Raw genomic sequence first — 14,814 nt, 5'->3', positions numbered from 1 at the left:
GGTGATGGGACACTTTGTCTCTAGCAAAGGGGTATTTTTCAGATACTGAGGTGTTGCCCAAGACAACTGGTCAGAGAAATTAGGTGGGAGAGGGAGGACAGTGATCCACATCCACCCACTGCAACTGGTTGCTGCCCTCCCCGCAGGATTGTACATTGATAGACCTCATGCCTGGCACTTTCCCTTCCTCTCCCCTCCCATTCGCTTTTTTCCGACCCTCAGTTTGGCCTTTCATTGTAAGAGGTCAGTATGTTTTCACACTTGGGGAATCTCATTCAAGAATTTTTGTCAATGGACAAGTCATAAGAAGTCCTTCCATTTTGGGGCTCATTGACGTCACCAAGGAGGCGATAAATATCTGTTGATATAATTGGATGTGAGATTCAGTGTTGAGATAGCAAAACTCTTCCCCTCGTTCCCTGGCAGGGCCCTATGATTTATGCAGGAGCAGAACTAGCACGCAATCGAGCTGTCAAGAGAGCGTCAGCTTATTAGGCAAATGCTGCGTGGTTTCTGAAGAGGGTCGACGCTATAAAATCCCACTCCAGGCTCTGGTGTGGAAAACTCAGAGCCCAAGTCCATTAAGAGACGGAAGGGAAAGCGAAGAGGGGAAGAGAAAGAGAGTGGGGACAGAAAGGAGAGGGGAAGGAATATCCTGAAAAAGCCCGGGAGACATTCCTCTACAGAGAGGCGGCAGCGCCTGCTCACCTGCAGAAGCGCCTCCGAAGGTAGGGAGCCCCTAGACAGACATGCGCCTTCAACTTTGCCTTGCTTGAGCTGCCATGGTGTGCGCAGCAGAGCCGGCTGTCTCTGTGCGGATGTGTGCGAGTGTGTGAGTGATTATGTGTGCGTGCGTGCGTGCGTGTGTGTGTGTATGCTGACTGCGCATCAAGATTCAGATAGTAGCGGGAATGTGGCAAAAGCAAACTTAGACGGCTGCGCATCGTATCCAAACTGCCAGTTACTCCTCGCTGGCTTTATATACAAGCCCCCCATCGATCCCGACCCTCTCTCCCCGCCGCGAGAGAAGGATGCAAGGGCACAGATGGAGTCAGAGGAGGAAGAGGCAGCAGTTCTCAGTTAGGAGGAGAACGTGAAACATCCGGAAAGGGGGAGCGGGTGTTAAGAGTGGGTGAGAGCTTAAATTTGTAGGTCTCCTCTAGGGCTCGGGGAATCAGTTCTGGGAATTGTTAGGGGACTCAGGGACCATCACTCTGGGGGTAACGGAAGGAGAAGGGTCACGCAGGCCTGGCCAGGGGCTGAGCTTCCGCGCCGAGCCCTGCAGGTGTCCTCTTTTCTGCACCCCCTTCTCACGCCAAGTCTAACAGAAGTCATAGTTCCGGCGCGTCAGCACCGCGGACAGCGCCCACCCCCAACTCGCGAGATGCGTCTGTGGTGTCACGTAGGAAGACCCCCGAGGGCACCTCCCAGTTGAGCTAAACTCTGACCAACTCTTTCTTTATCTCTTCCCTTCTCTCATTCCGCTCTCTGCCCCCCTCTGTGCTGCAGCGAGCGCCTCTAACATGCGGCTGCCGCTGCTCGTGTCCGTGGGCGTCCTGCTAGCGGCTCTCCTGCCCTGCTCGCCATGCAGTGCCCTCTTCAGCCGGGGGTCCGTCCCGGGCGCCCGGCAGGCTCAACAGCCCCTGCAGCCCCTGGATTTCTTCCAGGCGCCGGCGCAGCCCCAGCAGCCCCAACAGGCGCAAGCTCGGCCCGTCCTGCTCCGTATGGGGGAGGAATATTTCCTCCGCCTGGGTAACCTCAACAAGAGCCCCTCTGCTCCCCTCTCGCCCGCCCCTTCTCTTCTCGCTGGAGGCGGCGGCAGCCGCCTTTCGCCGGACGAGGCGGTCGCCAACTTTTTCCGCGCGTTGCTGCAGCAGCTGCCGCTGCCTCGGCGCCAGCCCGACAGCCCTGCGGGTCCCGCGGAGCGCCTCGCCGAGAAAGCCCTCGGCGGCCGTCCGGAGACGCTGGAGAGGGAGAGGCGATCGGAGGAACCTCCCATCTCGCTGGATCTCACCTTCCACCTCCTCCGAGAAGTCTTGGAAATGGCCAGGGCCGAGCAGTTAGCTCAGCAAGCTCACAGCAACAGGAAACTGATGGAGATTATTGGGAAATGAAACGGTGGGTTTGGCAAAAAAGATTCTGTATTTAGCACAAAAAAATTATTTAAAAAAGTAAAATTAATACAGTATTCTGTGCCGTAACGTTGCTCTGATACCATTTGTTTATTTTTACATAGCTTGAAGCATAGAAGACGTGCAGCAAGAGCGCCTATCCTCCTTAATTAGCATGCACAAAGTGTATTCACGTGCAGTAACAATACCAAAATGTTATTTGTATTGTCTACTTTTAGTTTCCATTTCCAGGTGTCTTTAATGGTGTTTTAAAGACAGGGAGGAAACGTTCTGAAGAAGGAGAAAGAAGTCGCCCAGATGATTTTGTTGTGGTCTGACCAAAGAGAATGTTATCCTTTCGGGTGGGTGAGACAAAAGCTGTAAGCTTTTTGGATCAGCTTTTCCTTGTAAATGTTTCAGTAATAAAACATCTTTCCAATCCTTGGTCAATTTTGTTGTGTAAGAGAATGTTGAATATTTATATTTTTAATAAAAGCTGCAAAGGTAGTCATGACTTTATTTTTGTTCTTCATTGCTTATAGGGGAAATAATCTCAGCTCCTGATTGCCTCCAAACTGACTTCAGCACAAGAAAAAACAAAACCCATTGCATTTTATTTTCTACTAAAAATACAAACATGTATGTTAGTGGATTTACACAGTTAGTGCAATTGCCTTGGGCTTATCTCTCTACCTTAGATTAATCCCCTGATGTGTTAAATAATTTGGGAAGTTGCTTCCAGCTCTAAGACCTGGTAATTCTGTAAGTGGAAGATTGATTCATAAAGGAAATAACATTCAACCCTGATTAAATATAAGATGTGAAATAATTGAGAAGGGTAGAGAAAGTGAAAAGGAAAAGAAAATGGGTGAGGGAGGGCATTCCTTCACACTATAGGGCCAACATGCTGCTTTTTTTTTTTTCTATGAGAAAGGCTCACTTTATCAAGCTACTACATTAGTATCATAAAATATTTTTTTGCTAAGTTATTTTCCAATTCCTACTTCTAATAGGAGAAACTTGATAGCCTCTCCACTTAAAACAATTAAATCCATTTGCCATAAAGTAGCACTTGGGAACATTTTCTTATAAAGAATATTTTGACTTTAATAACTTCACAAATATGTTCCTCATTTATGTTTATGCTAAGACTAATCACTTTAATTCCTAGGAATATAAACTATCTCTATTCACTTCTAAAACTGAACAACACATGGTTAGTTTTACAATGCATTCATCTTTGGTGGTTTAGTTGTAACATCAAAAAATTCAATCCAATGTTTAATACTTCAAAATTAATTTAGATGCATGAAGATGCCTCTTCCCTTGGGATACTTTAAATACTCTTTAACTATTGGTTTAATAAGATAATATGAAACAGGATAAATTATTATAAGACAGTTGTTAGAAATGCCATTTATTTAAGAGTTCATACAGAGTAAAGTTACATTCTGAAGGAGGCATTATGGTGGAACAAAAAAAAAACCATGATTTAAATATATATACATATTTTAAATGTGTATTGTGTGTGCATATATATTTAAATACATGCAGTTGTCCTACAGTTCACCAAATTGGTGCCTCAGTGAATACAAGAGAAAGTAGACAGTTACTAATGGAAAGTCTTTTTCAATTAAAATGTCTGATATCTGCATATCTAAAACTAGTATTAGAAAAATGTCACAAGAAATGTCCTAGGGCTTTCAGCCCATTGGGCTGTGACAGTGTCACCAGAGTCAGAGAACGTTTCTGAGTATACACCTAGTGACATCTATAGTGGAAAAGAAAAACTTTGTGAAATATTCCATCCTTTTGGTCAATGATTTACCTTTTGTCCATTTATTGATAAATCAGTCACTTCTGAATTAACATTGAATTTCACTGACCCCTGCATTGTTAAAGAGGAAAGAGGATATGAGCTGCTATGATAAAATAACACAAGCCAGTGCTTATTAGAGACGAAAGTGTAGTGCCCACTTTTTTCAACCCTTGCCACTTGTTACTGACACACCCACATGTACCACACCTACACACCTTTCATAATGTTTCCTACACAATAAAAGATTTGTGTAAGATTAAGTTCCTTTTTTCCAGTGCTTTCTGCAACTCTTTCTCAAAATATTGTTTTTCCTCAATGTGGGATTAGAGTCATGCAGAATTAAAGGGTTTGTTTTTTTTGTTTGTTTTGCAGAAATCCTTTTCAGAGGTCCCTTTCATCACCTGCATCATATTAATTTCATCTAGGTTCCCAGCTGCCTGTGTGCATCTCAGCCAGGCAGACAAATGGGCAGCATTGGAATGAACATCATTCATTCAGGGAGTTCAACCAGGAAAAGGAGAAGACATGGCGAGCTGGCTCAGAATCAGCTCCATTCTGACTCCCTGAAGCTGCAGCCTGTCCCTGGAGGGGAGGATCCTCAAATCCAATCTGTAACAGAAGGAAATCTGAATCAGAGGAAGAAGACTCCTGTCCTTTTTGGGTTGGTCCAGTCACTTTTCTATTGAGGAGAAAAGATAATAATAATAATAATTATATGGGACATAATTATTATTAGGGATGGAAAGCAATTTCAGGTTACCTTGGCTATGGTCAAGAGCCGTGAAAGTAATTCACACTCATGATTTTAAAAAAGAGTGGCAACAGTAATGCATGCAGTGGAGGGAGGTTCTTAGGAAACCAAGTCCAGGCTATTCTGCTTTTTTTTTTTTTAAGTCCATTTGTACATGATTTAGTGAGATGAAAATGGCATTGAAATGGAAATTTGGGTTTAGAGAAGTGTACAGTGTACAACATGACTGTGATTAACACTTGCTGTATGGTGTTTTTGAAAGTCGTTGAAGAGAGTAGATCATGAGAGTTCTCATCACAAAGAAAAAACATTTTTTCTTTTTCTTTTCCTCTTACCTACATGAGATGATGGATGTTAGCTAGACCTGTTGTGGCATTCATCTTACAATATACAAAAGTACATCATTCATATCTTAAACTTATACAGAGCTATATGTATATATAGTATAATTTTTGCAACACTACAGGTATAGTTTTGAGTAAATAATGAAGGACTTTTTTTTTCTCTAGCAATAAAACTCTAGTAACATCAATATTTTTAAAGCGGTATCTTTTACATAGATATCTTTTGACATCTTATACAGATACCAGACAGAAAGAAGTTATGATTTTGAAGTAACTGATCAATCTAATCTCATAGATGAAATTTATTTATGTCATTTTGAGTTTAAAAAATAACTTAATGAATTGAGGGACAATCATAAAGAAGTCTTGCTGAAATGCATTTTGATGTATAAACTCAAACTCCTTACATTTAAAGGTATCATGGCAAACATTTCTTCCTACAAGAACTACTAAACATGGACTAACATATTCTGATGACTTCATTGATAAATTGTCCACCAGATTAGAATGCCACTGATTTCAAAGTAATGAGGTAGGCACATGCATGCAACTCAGAAGCCCTGGATATTTTATGAAGCTGCCATATGAATGGAACAATACTTGGCACAGACAAAGCAAAACTTTGGTAAGTATGCTGTTTTGTTGTCACTTAAAATAGTTGCAAGTGAAAAATGAGTGTTTGCTCTGCACCTTACCAGATACCCTAAATATATGTTTTGGAGGTAATGTTTCAAGTTCAATATAATTGACACAAGTCCTTATGGCTTTGGGATTATCCTTTCCACTGCCACGTTGCTCCCTGATAGAAAATTAAGGAGGGCCATGAAGTCATGTTAGTTACAGTAGAATAAAACTGAAGCATGTAGATTTCCATGAAGGACTAATGAGACATCAAGTAAAACTAGGCTTTTTTTTTTGAAAGGCTGCTATTAGATTCTGTTGGGAATAGGTTAGATACCCTAAAGTTCTTGAATTTGAGGTGGAAAATAGTATCATCCTGACAGAATCCTGTACCTATTTATGCACATCAAACTCTTCCCCACCACACTCCCTTATTCTCATGAATCCTAGACAAACAAACAAAAACCCCAAGTGATCTGGGCATATCACTGATGTGTAAAGTATTTTTTTCTAACCCTTTTTTATGAGTGAATAGTGAATGCCTAGACAAACATCAGTGTCCATTTTGTAGCCTCTTTTCCTTGAAGGCCATTCCTAATCTAGGGAGAACTTTCATGACAGCTGTTCTAGAATTTCTAAAGGGTGTAACTAGTTTGGTAAGGTATTTTCTCTGGTGGGATATAATCTTTGTGACACTACTGGTGGCTAACAAACCATTTGGGACTGCTTTGGGGATTTGTATATATTTTTGTGCTTTTCTGTACTTGAGATTAAAATCTGTCTCCCATTTAAAATGTTTTAGCTGTTAGCACCCTATAGCCTTCAAAATCTGGCATTAAATAGTTTGGGTTTGCTGCTTTTACACCCCCATGTTTTAGGCAGTTTTTAGATATTTCCTTCAAACAATGTAGACCCATGCTATCTTCCAGAGAAGAAAGGCCAGTGCCAGAGTGGGTATCAAGAGCAGAGATTACCCTGAGTATCTTTAGGTGATTAACCATCTCCTTGGTCTTGTTTAAGTAAACTTGAGGACCCGTCAACCATCTTAGCAATTTCTATGCAAAGAGGCTTAGCCTGGTTTTGAATCCCCAACTAACCACTTATTTGCTGTATCACTTGGACAAGTTACTTAGCCTCTCTGAGCCTTAGTTTTCTCTTTTGTAAAATAGAGGATGAGACCCTATCTCACAAGGTTTCTGTAAGAACTGAATAAATAAAGTAAAATACCCAAAGCACTTTGCACATGCTTCACTTCTATTAAGTGCTTTATAAATGTCTATTTCCTTCCTTCATTAATAAAGAGGCTCCTCTGCCATGAAGCATCACTTGGGGAGTCTTTATAAGGCGCTGTATACAATAGCAGTTATCCCCAGTACAGAAAGACAGTTGTATTTGCAAGGCTCATCTTTCCAGAACTGGCTATCATTTATATGACTTAATTCCTTTAGCATGTTGTAGCGATGGTTATTCATGACCTTGTCTATTGTATTTCCAAGTGGTTCAACTTTATATCTGGATCTCTCATAGAAGAATAATGAGGTAAAGATTTAGAAACCTCCTTTCTATAAGCACAACTCATTAAATCATAAGCAGTCATTTTTCTTGTGTTTTCCCAAATGGAATTGTGTATATGTATTTCTTTAGTTTTTGAAATGCTGGCTCTCCTCCATCACAGAAAGTGCCATTTTGTAGGAATATGAATGTCTTAGGCAGCCAAACCAAGGACAGAAAATTACAAGTACTGATCTCTTCTGTCTGCTTTTGAGCATGTCTTGCATTTCAGTTTAGTTAAGATGTATAAAGAGGAGATGAAAGGATTGTTGGTCCTGTAATGTTTCTAAATATTACACTTTTTCCTCAGGTGACAAAACAAATTTAAACCCATCCATTAACACTGTGCTCTATTGCCATGGGGCTTCAGAGAATTTGAGAAATACAAGTTTTAGTCATAAAATGAAAGCAGAAGATGGACTAGGAAAGCAGCATTTTCCCTCTGTGTCAACTGTTAGACGCAATTCAGTCAACATCCACCAAAGACTAGCAGAAGAGTTATATACCTTTGCTTAGAGAAACACTGTTTTTCCTAGATGAACTTGACCAGGAATTCTGGGTATACATGAACCAGATTTAGGAACACAAAATCTTTTCCTTTGATTTCTTTCCTGTTACTATCAAATGTCATGAAGTCAGCTTGTGGCCCTAGGGTATTGTTTCCTTCCATGGAAGAACAGTGATGAGAGGCGTTCCTCTGCAGAGCTGTGTAATGTGCAGGCATCACCCTTGACACGTTAGGTCATCCAGAATCACTGCATATGCATGGGGACTGAGAACCATGCCTTCTGCCAGAGGTTTGTAGACATCTGTCTCTGTGCACAGGACCCTTCCAGGTTACAGACACTGTTTGCTTGGCCTGAACTGTGTGGATGAGTGGTATTTTGAAAAAAACTTTGAATTAGTTGCAAGTATTAGATAATCAGGTGCAAAGATACGGAGAAAGAGGAGCCTTTGTGCACTGTTCATGGTAATGCAAAATGGTGCAGTTGCAATGGGAAAATAGTATGACAGTTACTCAATAAATTAAACATAGAATTAAAATATGATCCAGCAGTTCTGCTTTTGGATATACATCCAAAAGAACTGGAAGCAGAGACTTACACAGATATTTGCACACTCATGTTCATAGCAGCATTACTCACAATAGCCAAGAAGTAGAAAGGACCCCAAGTGTCCATCAGTGATTGAACTGATAAACAAAATGTGGCATATATGTATAAGGGAATATTATTCAGCTTTACTTCTTTTTAAAAAGAAAGGAAATTCCTACACATGCTACAACATGGGTGAACCTTGAGGACATTATGCTAAGTGCAGTAACAAAAGGACAAATACTCTTATGATTCCATTTATGTGAGCAATCTAGAGTAGTCAAAATTATGGAAACAAAAAGTAGAATAATAATTGCCAGGGGCTGAGCGGAGGGGACAATTGGGAGTTGTTGCTTAATAGGTACAGAGTTTGTTTTACAAGATGAAAAGTTCTGGAGATTGTTTGCACAACAATGTGACCATACTTAATGTTACTGAACTGTATGCTTAGAAATGGTTACCATCTTAATTTTTATGTTTTTTTACCACAATTAAAATTTTTAAAGAAATTAGGAGACTTCAGGTGAAAATCTGGATTTGCAGGTTCTCTTGACAAAGTGGCAATTTAGCAACCTAGAACCCGTACAGAGACCTGAGCAGCTCTGTGTCTTTGGACTCAGTATGCTCTCTCAATCCTGATTTCCACAGTGCCCATCACTCCCTTTTGCCTCCCCTGATGCAAAGCTGGTTTCAGTGGCCATTTGTCATTGTGCTTGTACAACTGCTATGCTCAGAGTAAAGAGGAAGGCAAACTCTATCTTGTATTTATGCTTCTATCAACATTTTTCTTCTACCTGAACTTCTTTTTTAATGTTACCTTCTTGCTCTCTAAGGACATACAAGCTTGCTGCTCTTAAGAGAAGGATAGTTTTTAGTAGGAAAGTGTCAAAGAAGGAATAAAATACTCAATGAAATCTTTAGCTTGATTTCTATGCTAAATGTTGTGAATTTTTTTAAAAAGCTAGCATGTTTCTTGTGGCAAAGCCTGAAACTGCTGTCAGTATTCAATTGAAGCCAGGTGTGTCTCTGGGCACTTAGCATAGGGAATATAACCATGTGCAGATTGGTGAACATGCTTTTATTTTGGTTTGGGGGCAATACCAGTAACCCCTTCACTTAAAATCATCTTTTACCACATAATTCACTGACTGAAAAAAACTGACAGCTACTTACCCAATATTTACTCTGGTTCAAATTTGGGTAGCCACATTTAGGAGGGAATTTTTTTTTAAAATCTGGCCCAAAGTAGACAAGTGAGCTCTGCCAGGTCATTTACATGAGTAACTGGTGTCCTCAGGCTGCCTGTAAGATTCCCAGGGCCTCCATGAGGTGCCAACATCTGTCCTTCCCCAAATGATCATTCCCTCCAGTTGTCCATGATCATGATCCATTAAACTACCTGCCCTGTGTCCCATTGCCTCAGGTTTATTCAAGTGATAGTAATCGATCTGATAAACTAAGTTGCAACTAAGACATTAATGGATGATGATAGCTTAATGTAGCAGATAGCTTTTTGCCTAGAAATATCCATGCCTTATTCTGAAGGTTGATTATTGTGGACATGTTAGCCTCCATGCCAGGCCACAGGAGATATTGAGGGCAGTGAGGAAATTTGTGTCCAGGCCCCCACACTTGGGCCTCTATCTCCTCTCTGCCACTGTGAATGCCATACACAAATCCAACCTGACAGAGGGATCTGGGTATTAAATACCAATTTTTCTAGGCCAACACAAAGAACACTTGCTCATCTATAACAAAATCTATTTGCCTAAAAGAAATGTGGATAGGAGGGGTATAGCTAGCCCTGAGGCTCCTGTGTGGGCAACCACCCTGTGTCTATCCTGCCCCAGCTAGGCTGGGTCAGAGAATCACAGCCAGATGCTGGAAACAGGTATGAGTAGGAATGCTGAGATCATGTTTTGAATGTTTATTCAAAAGGCCTGCTCACCTACTTAGCATTCCTGAGCCTTAGGTCCTTGAAGAGCTTATAAGTATTGTGGATTCCAAGTTGGAAAAGAGTGAACAGCCCAGAGCCTGGGCCAGGCATCCATGTCTGTGACTCAGCAGGAGAACTCAAGCCCTGGGAACTCTGTTGGGCAGGTCTGCTATCACAGGCATTTCATTCACAGAAGTGGGGACATTTCTTCTTGGGGGCAGAGCAACCAAGGTATGTTAGGAATGAAGCACTGAGCTGTGAAAATACAGCCCAGTCTCCATGCATTCTAGAGGAAGAAGAAAATAGTTATCCCAAAAGAGCTGTGGAAGGAAAACATCCACTAAAAGGCATTTTTTTCTTGGGAGGATCCACAGCTGTACCTACTATGTGACTGAAGGGATGGGGGAAGGGAGTTGATCTGGAGACTCCTTTGCAATTAGCCACTCCCTGCTTACAAATGGAAGATGAGAAACCAGAGTAATTTCCTCAGTCCGATAGAAGAAGAAATTTAACTCACTCCCTTTTGTTAACCTGGAGGAAGATACATGACGTGTTTTGTTTGGTTTGTTTCTAGGTTGCCTAGGAATTGTTGGGGCCAGGGTGGGGAGCAGGAAGGAGAGGCTACACCAGTGAGAGCACAGCCTGCCGAAAACTTCAAGCCCGTCTTCTTCTCAGGTTGGACCTGACAATTGTGTGTACACTGTAGAGTGTGTGTGTTCCCACCCTTTCTGAAAGGAGAACTGAATTACAAAGAACTGCTAATTAGATCATTAATTCCTCACAGATAGGAGCTACTCTGTGCTAGGCAAATAGTCCAAACAGGTTCTTCTCAAGAGCCGTGGAGGTCAGCAGTGTTATTCTGGCCAACCTAAGGATAAGAAAAAGAAAACTCAAGCTTAAGAAGGCTGAGGAACTTGCTCAAAGGAACTGTTGAGAACGAAGGGATGAAAATTGTTAATGGTGACCACAAACTGAAAGACAAAAGGGGCAGCTGGTGCTGTTGAGAGCATGAGACTCAGGGGACAGGACCAGCCTCCCCCTACCGGAAGACAGATGGAGAGAGGCAGGTCGGCCAGTAGCACGGGCACATCTAATGGACTGGAATCTTTCGTTTGCAGCAGACAGTTGCTTCCCCGCAGGCAGTGGTGGCTAGAAACCTAGCCTCTCTGTGCACTGTGAGCCGGGCCAATGCCCTGTGCGTGATGGGTGAGTCAGAGCAGGGGAGCCGTCGGTCACCCTGTATTTGCTTAGTCACATCAATCCTGGTAAAGTGGTGTTAAAAGAAGCCCAAATGAAGCTTGCATTCCCCAAACCAAGACTTAACGACAGTTTCAATCTACTCCAGGGATGATCTTTTTTAACAGCCAGTCAGGGATTTTCTGGTCAGCATCATGCTGTTAATCCCTGACATGGGTCCTCTCCATCCCCTCTGCTCCCCCACGCCATCATCTGCCTGACAAGACTCTCTGTTCTAGGGGAGGGTGGCCTTCCCAGAAACAATCCTTTCTTTTCTAAGAACTTCTTGCGATGCCGTCGTGAGCAAGGCGCAGCGGCGACATCCCGCAGGTTCCTCTCAAGGAACCGCCTGCCAGCACCACCCCCAGTTAAAGGAGGTACAAGAATAGCAGCAGGCAGCTAAGTTTATACGGCAACAGGAGGAAGACCTTCTGAGGACAGCCGGAAGTGGGCCTGTGTATAACATAAGCTGTGCAAAGAATTAAAACTGCGCCACTGGTCCGCCATCAGAGGTCGGTGGACCTCTTGATCCCAACTTTGATTTCTGTGTTTTTCTTGCTATCCTCTGTGTTTTTCTTCATCCTCTACTCACCCCTCTTAGGTTCAGTGGGATTGCAGAGCTGGACTCTGCACTTGCCTCACCTTCCTTCCTATAAAAATCTTCCATTTTGTACAACTCCTCAGAGCATATGTCTCCTTGTTAGACGGTATGCTGCCCAATTCATGAATTGTTTAATAAAACTAATTAAATCTTCAAATTTACTCAGTTGAATTTTGTCTTTTAACAGTGGGGATTCACTCACTTTTCCTCGCTGCCACATAGCCTCCTGTTGTTACACTGCACGTACACACTCCGTGGGGGAGGACTAGGGATCACCAGGCGCCAAGTCCTGGCTGCTCTGTGATCCTGAGCTGGTCACTCGTCCTCTGATTCTCCACTGTAAAATGGGTAAATCTAACAACTCCTTCTTTACAGGGTTGTTGTGAGGTTTAAGTAAGAATATCTCTATGAAAGACTCTGTAAATGATACAGCAATGTACACACGAGTTACAGCCATGGCCACATGGAGCTAGTTTCTTAGATGCATTAACATGATGGTGGATTAATTCTTTGTTTGGTGGGTTGTAGTGGAGGAAAGGCATTTCATGGAAATCACTGAGGTACATAAATAAAGACAGAAAAAATCCACAGGATGTACAACACTAACAAGGGTCTTAGGTTAAATCAGAATAATGAACACTTTAAAAACACAGGAAGAAAAATTCAACTAGCTGTGTCATAACAACTCCCCCAGAGAGCTCTCGCTGGTGCCTGCCTTAGTGTTTTCCTGGAATTGTAGAGCTGTAGGCCCAGGTTGCCAGGGAAAATGAATTCATTACACCAGCTCACATACAATTTACATTGTATTTCTCTCTTTAAAATGGATGTATCCATTTTAGGTTCCTATTAAAATGACATTTACTAAGGATGCTATCTGATCGTGAGAAATATAGTCGCACAGTTTTAGTATAGATTTTTTTTTTCTAGAAAGGCTCCCAAATTGATACTTATTAAGATGCCATTTTCCCAGCAGGAAAAAAGTCCAGAGAAAGAAAATTGCAGGTGTAGGATATAAATGAAAACACATTAATAATATTAATGTAATGGTTTCATTAAAACTTACTTATTTAAGAACCTCTCTCCTACAATTTTTTTCTATGTAAAAATGCGTGCATTTCATTATCATAACTTCTTAAGTTTCCAGAATTATTAAGTCCTGGACAGTGTTAATGGAGTAAATAAATGTAGTCCAGCCCTGAGCACTGATCAATTTTCTATTTTTACCAAGCTTAAATTCCAGCACAGTGAGAGCACCTGGTATATCAGTGATTTATAAACTTGAGTCTCCTGATTCATAAAACACAAGCAATTGCTCTCAGTAGGGATTTCTGTTTGAAAATAATTTGACACCCTGAATCCCTCAATTAAATTTAGAGAACACAGTTAAATTTTTATTCATTTCAGTTTGTTTTGGAAAATTAAATAGATCATTTCAAAGAACACAGGACCTATAGTCACACTCATGGGAAATCATGTTCTTGGTCTCCTGCTTTATTTTTTTAAATGTTCTGTAATACCTTGTGAAATTAATCTTGCTCAGAAAAGCAGTTTCTGGCTCTCTGGCCTATGGCCTTTCTCACCTCCCAGTCTCTGGTGGCAGGTGGAGTTGACATTTGCCCTTGAAATCAGAACTAATGTTTTGATCTCAAAGGTAATTTGCACGGAAATGATTTTATCTTTTTGCATATGATGCCTTGTAGAGACCAAAGGCTCCACCTGGCTGCTTCTCCTTGGAAGTTTGGCTTAATGTTTAGTCTGGTTTAGAAAAATGTGAATATTTTCAAGGGGACAGAATCTTGGAATGATAAGAAATGTGATAAGGTCTCAGATCTGGTGTCACACATACTGATTTCTGAGAGCCTGGGCTTGAGAAGGGAGAAAAATCTTCGTTAGCCCCTTCTTGTCTTATTAACCATTTAAGCCATAGGTCCTTTCTCTTTCTCTATCTCTTCTTTCTCTCTCTCCCTCTCTTTCTTTAATGAAATGTTTTTTATTTTCCCTTGGGAGCACATTTATAACCTCACAAGATAATATTATAGAGTCTAGGTTGGGGACTACAATGGCCATGAGCTGGTTTTCTTGGTGACACTTTTCCCAGTGGCCTTGACTTCCACACCTCCCTTTTGCCATTTCAGAGTGAGGAGCTCTAAGGTGTGGGTGGCCCATGTTGTTCCTGAGGTTCTGGCTCTGAGTTCATGATATTGTAAAGAGGAAGGATCTAGGAACACGGGAGACAGGAGAAGGGACCTTCTGCACCTACTTGTCAACACTTGGCCTGAGAATCTTGGAGCTTCTCAGCCAAGAGGACAGCATCGCGCTGGCAGTCCCTGGCCCAAGTCAGGGTGGCCTCTGCAGTTCTATGAAAACCGACTTAGACTGATCAAGGAATGAACTAGGGTATAGGTGTGTCATGAAAACATACAGAGATATTAGCTCATAAAGCAGTTCATATCAAAACTAAAAGTAGCGTCCTACATACCAGTGACAACTAGTTATACGATTGAAAGCTCAGCTTAGTCACTTAAAAGCATCAGGCACCTCAGCTAACTCAGCTTTTGCTATGCTTGGCCCTGCCCATAGCTGGAGGAGGAAGGAGGACAGGTTGTTAGATTCAGGCCATGAGGCCGTCCCCACAGTCAACCATCGGAATGCCTTAAGGATTGTCAGCACCCTCCTCCTACAGGTTCTCCTTACCTGCCCTCTAACTTTTCTGAGCTACCTTAAGAGATAGTACATGTGAATGAGGACCC

The 14,814-nt window shown here is 41.9% G+C and overlaps 2 protein-coding genes across 6 annotated transcripts in view; one reads left to right on the top strand and one right to left on the bottom strand.

The window, feature by feature from the left end:
• The first annotated feature begins 452 nt into the window (after window positions 1-452).
• CRH (corticotropin releasing hormone) lies at window positions 453-3,658 on the top strand. Of its 2 annotated transcripts, XM_073229603.1 has the most exons (3): window positions 453-728; window positions 1,510-2,118; window positions 2,237-3,658. In XM_073229603.1, the coding sequence occupies exon 2, from the start codon at window positions 1,524-1,526 to the stop codon at window positions 2,112-2,114; it is 591 nt and encodes a 196-aa protein (XP_073085704.1). In that variant the 5' UTR covers window positions 453-728; window positions 1,510-1,523; the 3' UTR covers window positions 2,115-2,118; window positions 2,237-3,658. The 2 variants fall into 2 exon arrangements, with proteins under 2 accessions (XP_073085704.1, XP_036854121.2); XM_036998226.2 differs by lacking the exon at window positions 453-728 and having other exon boundaries at window positions 1,337-2,118.
• The window catches only part of TRIM55 (tripartite motif containing 55), a 52,673-nt gene continuing 41,391 nt past the window's right edge, over window positions 3,533-14,814 (bottom strand). For all 4 annotated transcript variants that reach the window (XM_073229599.1, XM_073229598.1, XM_073229601.1 and 1 more), the window contains one exon: window positions 3,533-4,539. In XM_073229599.1, coding sequence (XP_073085700.1) covers window positions 4,529-4,539 — 11 coding nt within the window. In that variant the 3' untranslated portion in view covers window positions 3,533-4,528. The remainder of the gene's footprint in view (window positions 4,540-14,814) is intronic.

Source organism: Manis javanica, chromosome 2 (genome assembly GCF_040802235.1).
Source record: "Manis javanica isolate MJ-LG chromosome 2, MJ_LKY, whole genome shotgun sequence".
In the NCBI taxonomy this organism is placed as follows: Eukaryota; Metazoa; Chordata; class Mammalia; order Pholidota; family Manidae; genus Manis; species Manis javanica.
This window is presented reverse-complemented; position numbering and strand designations above follow the sequence as displayed.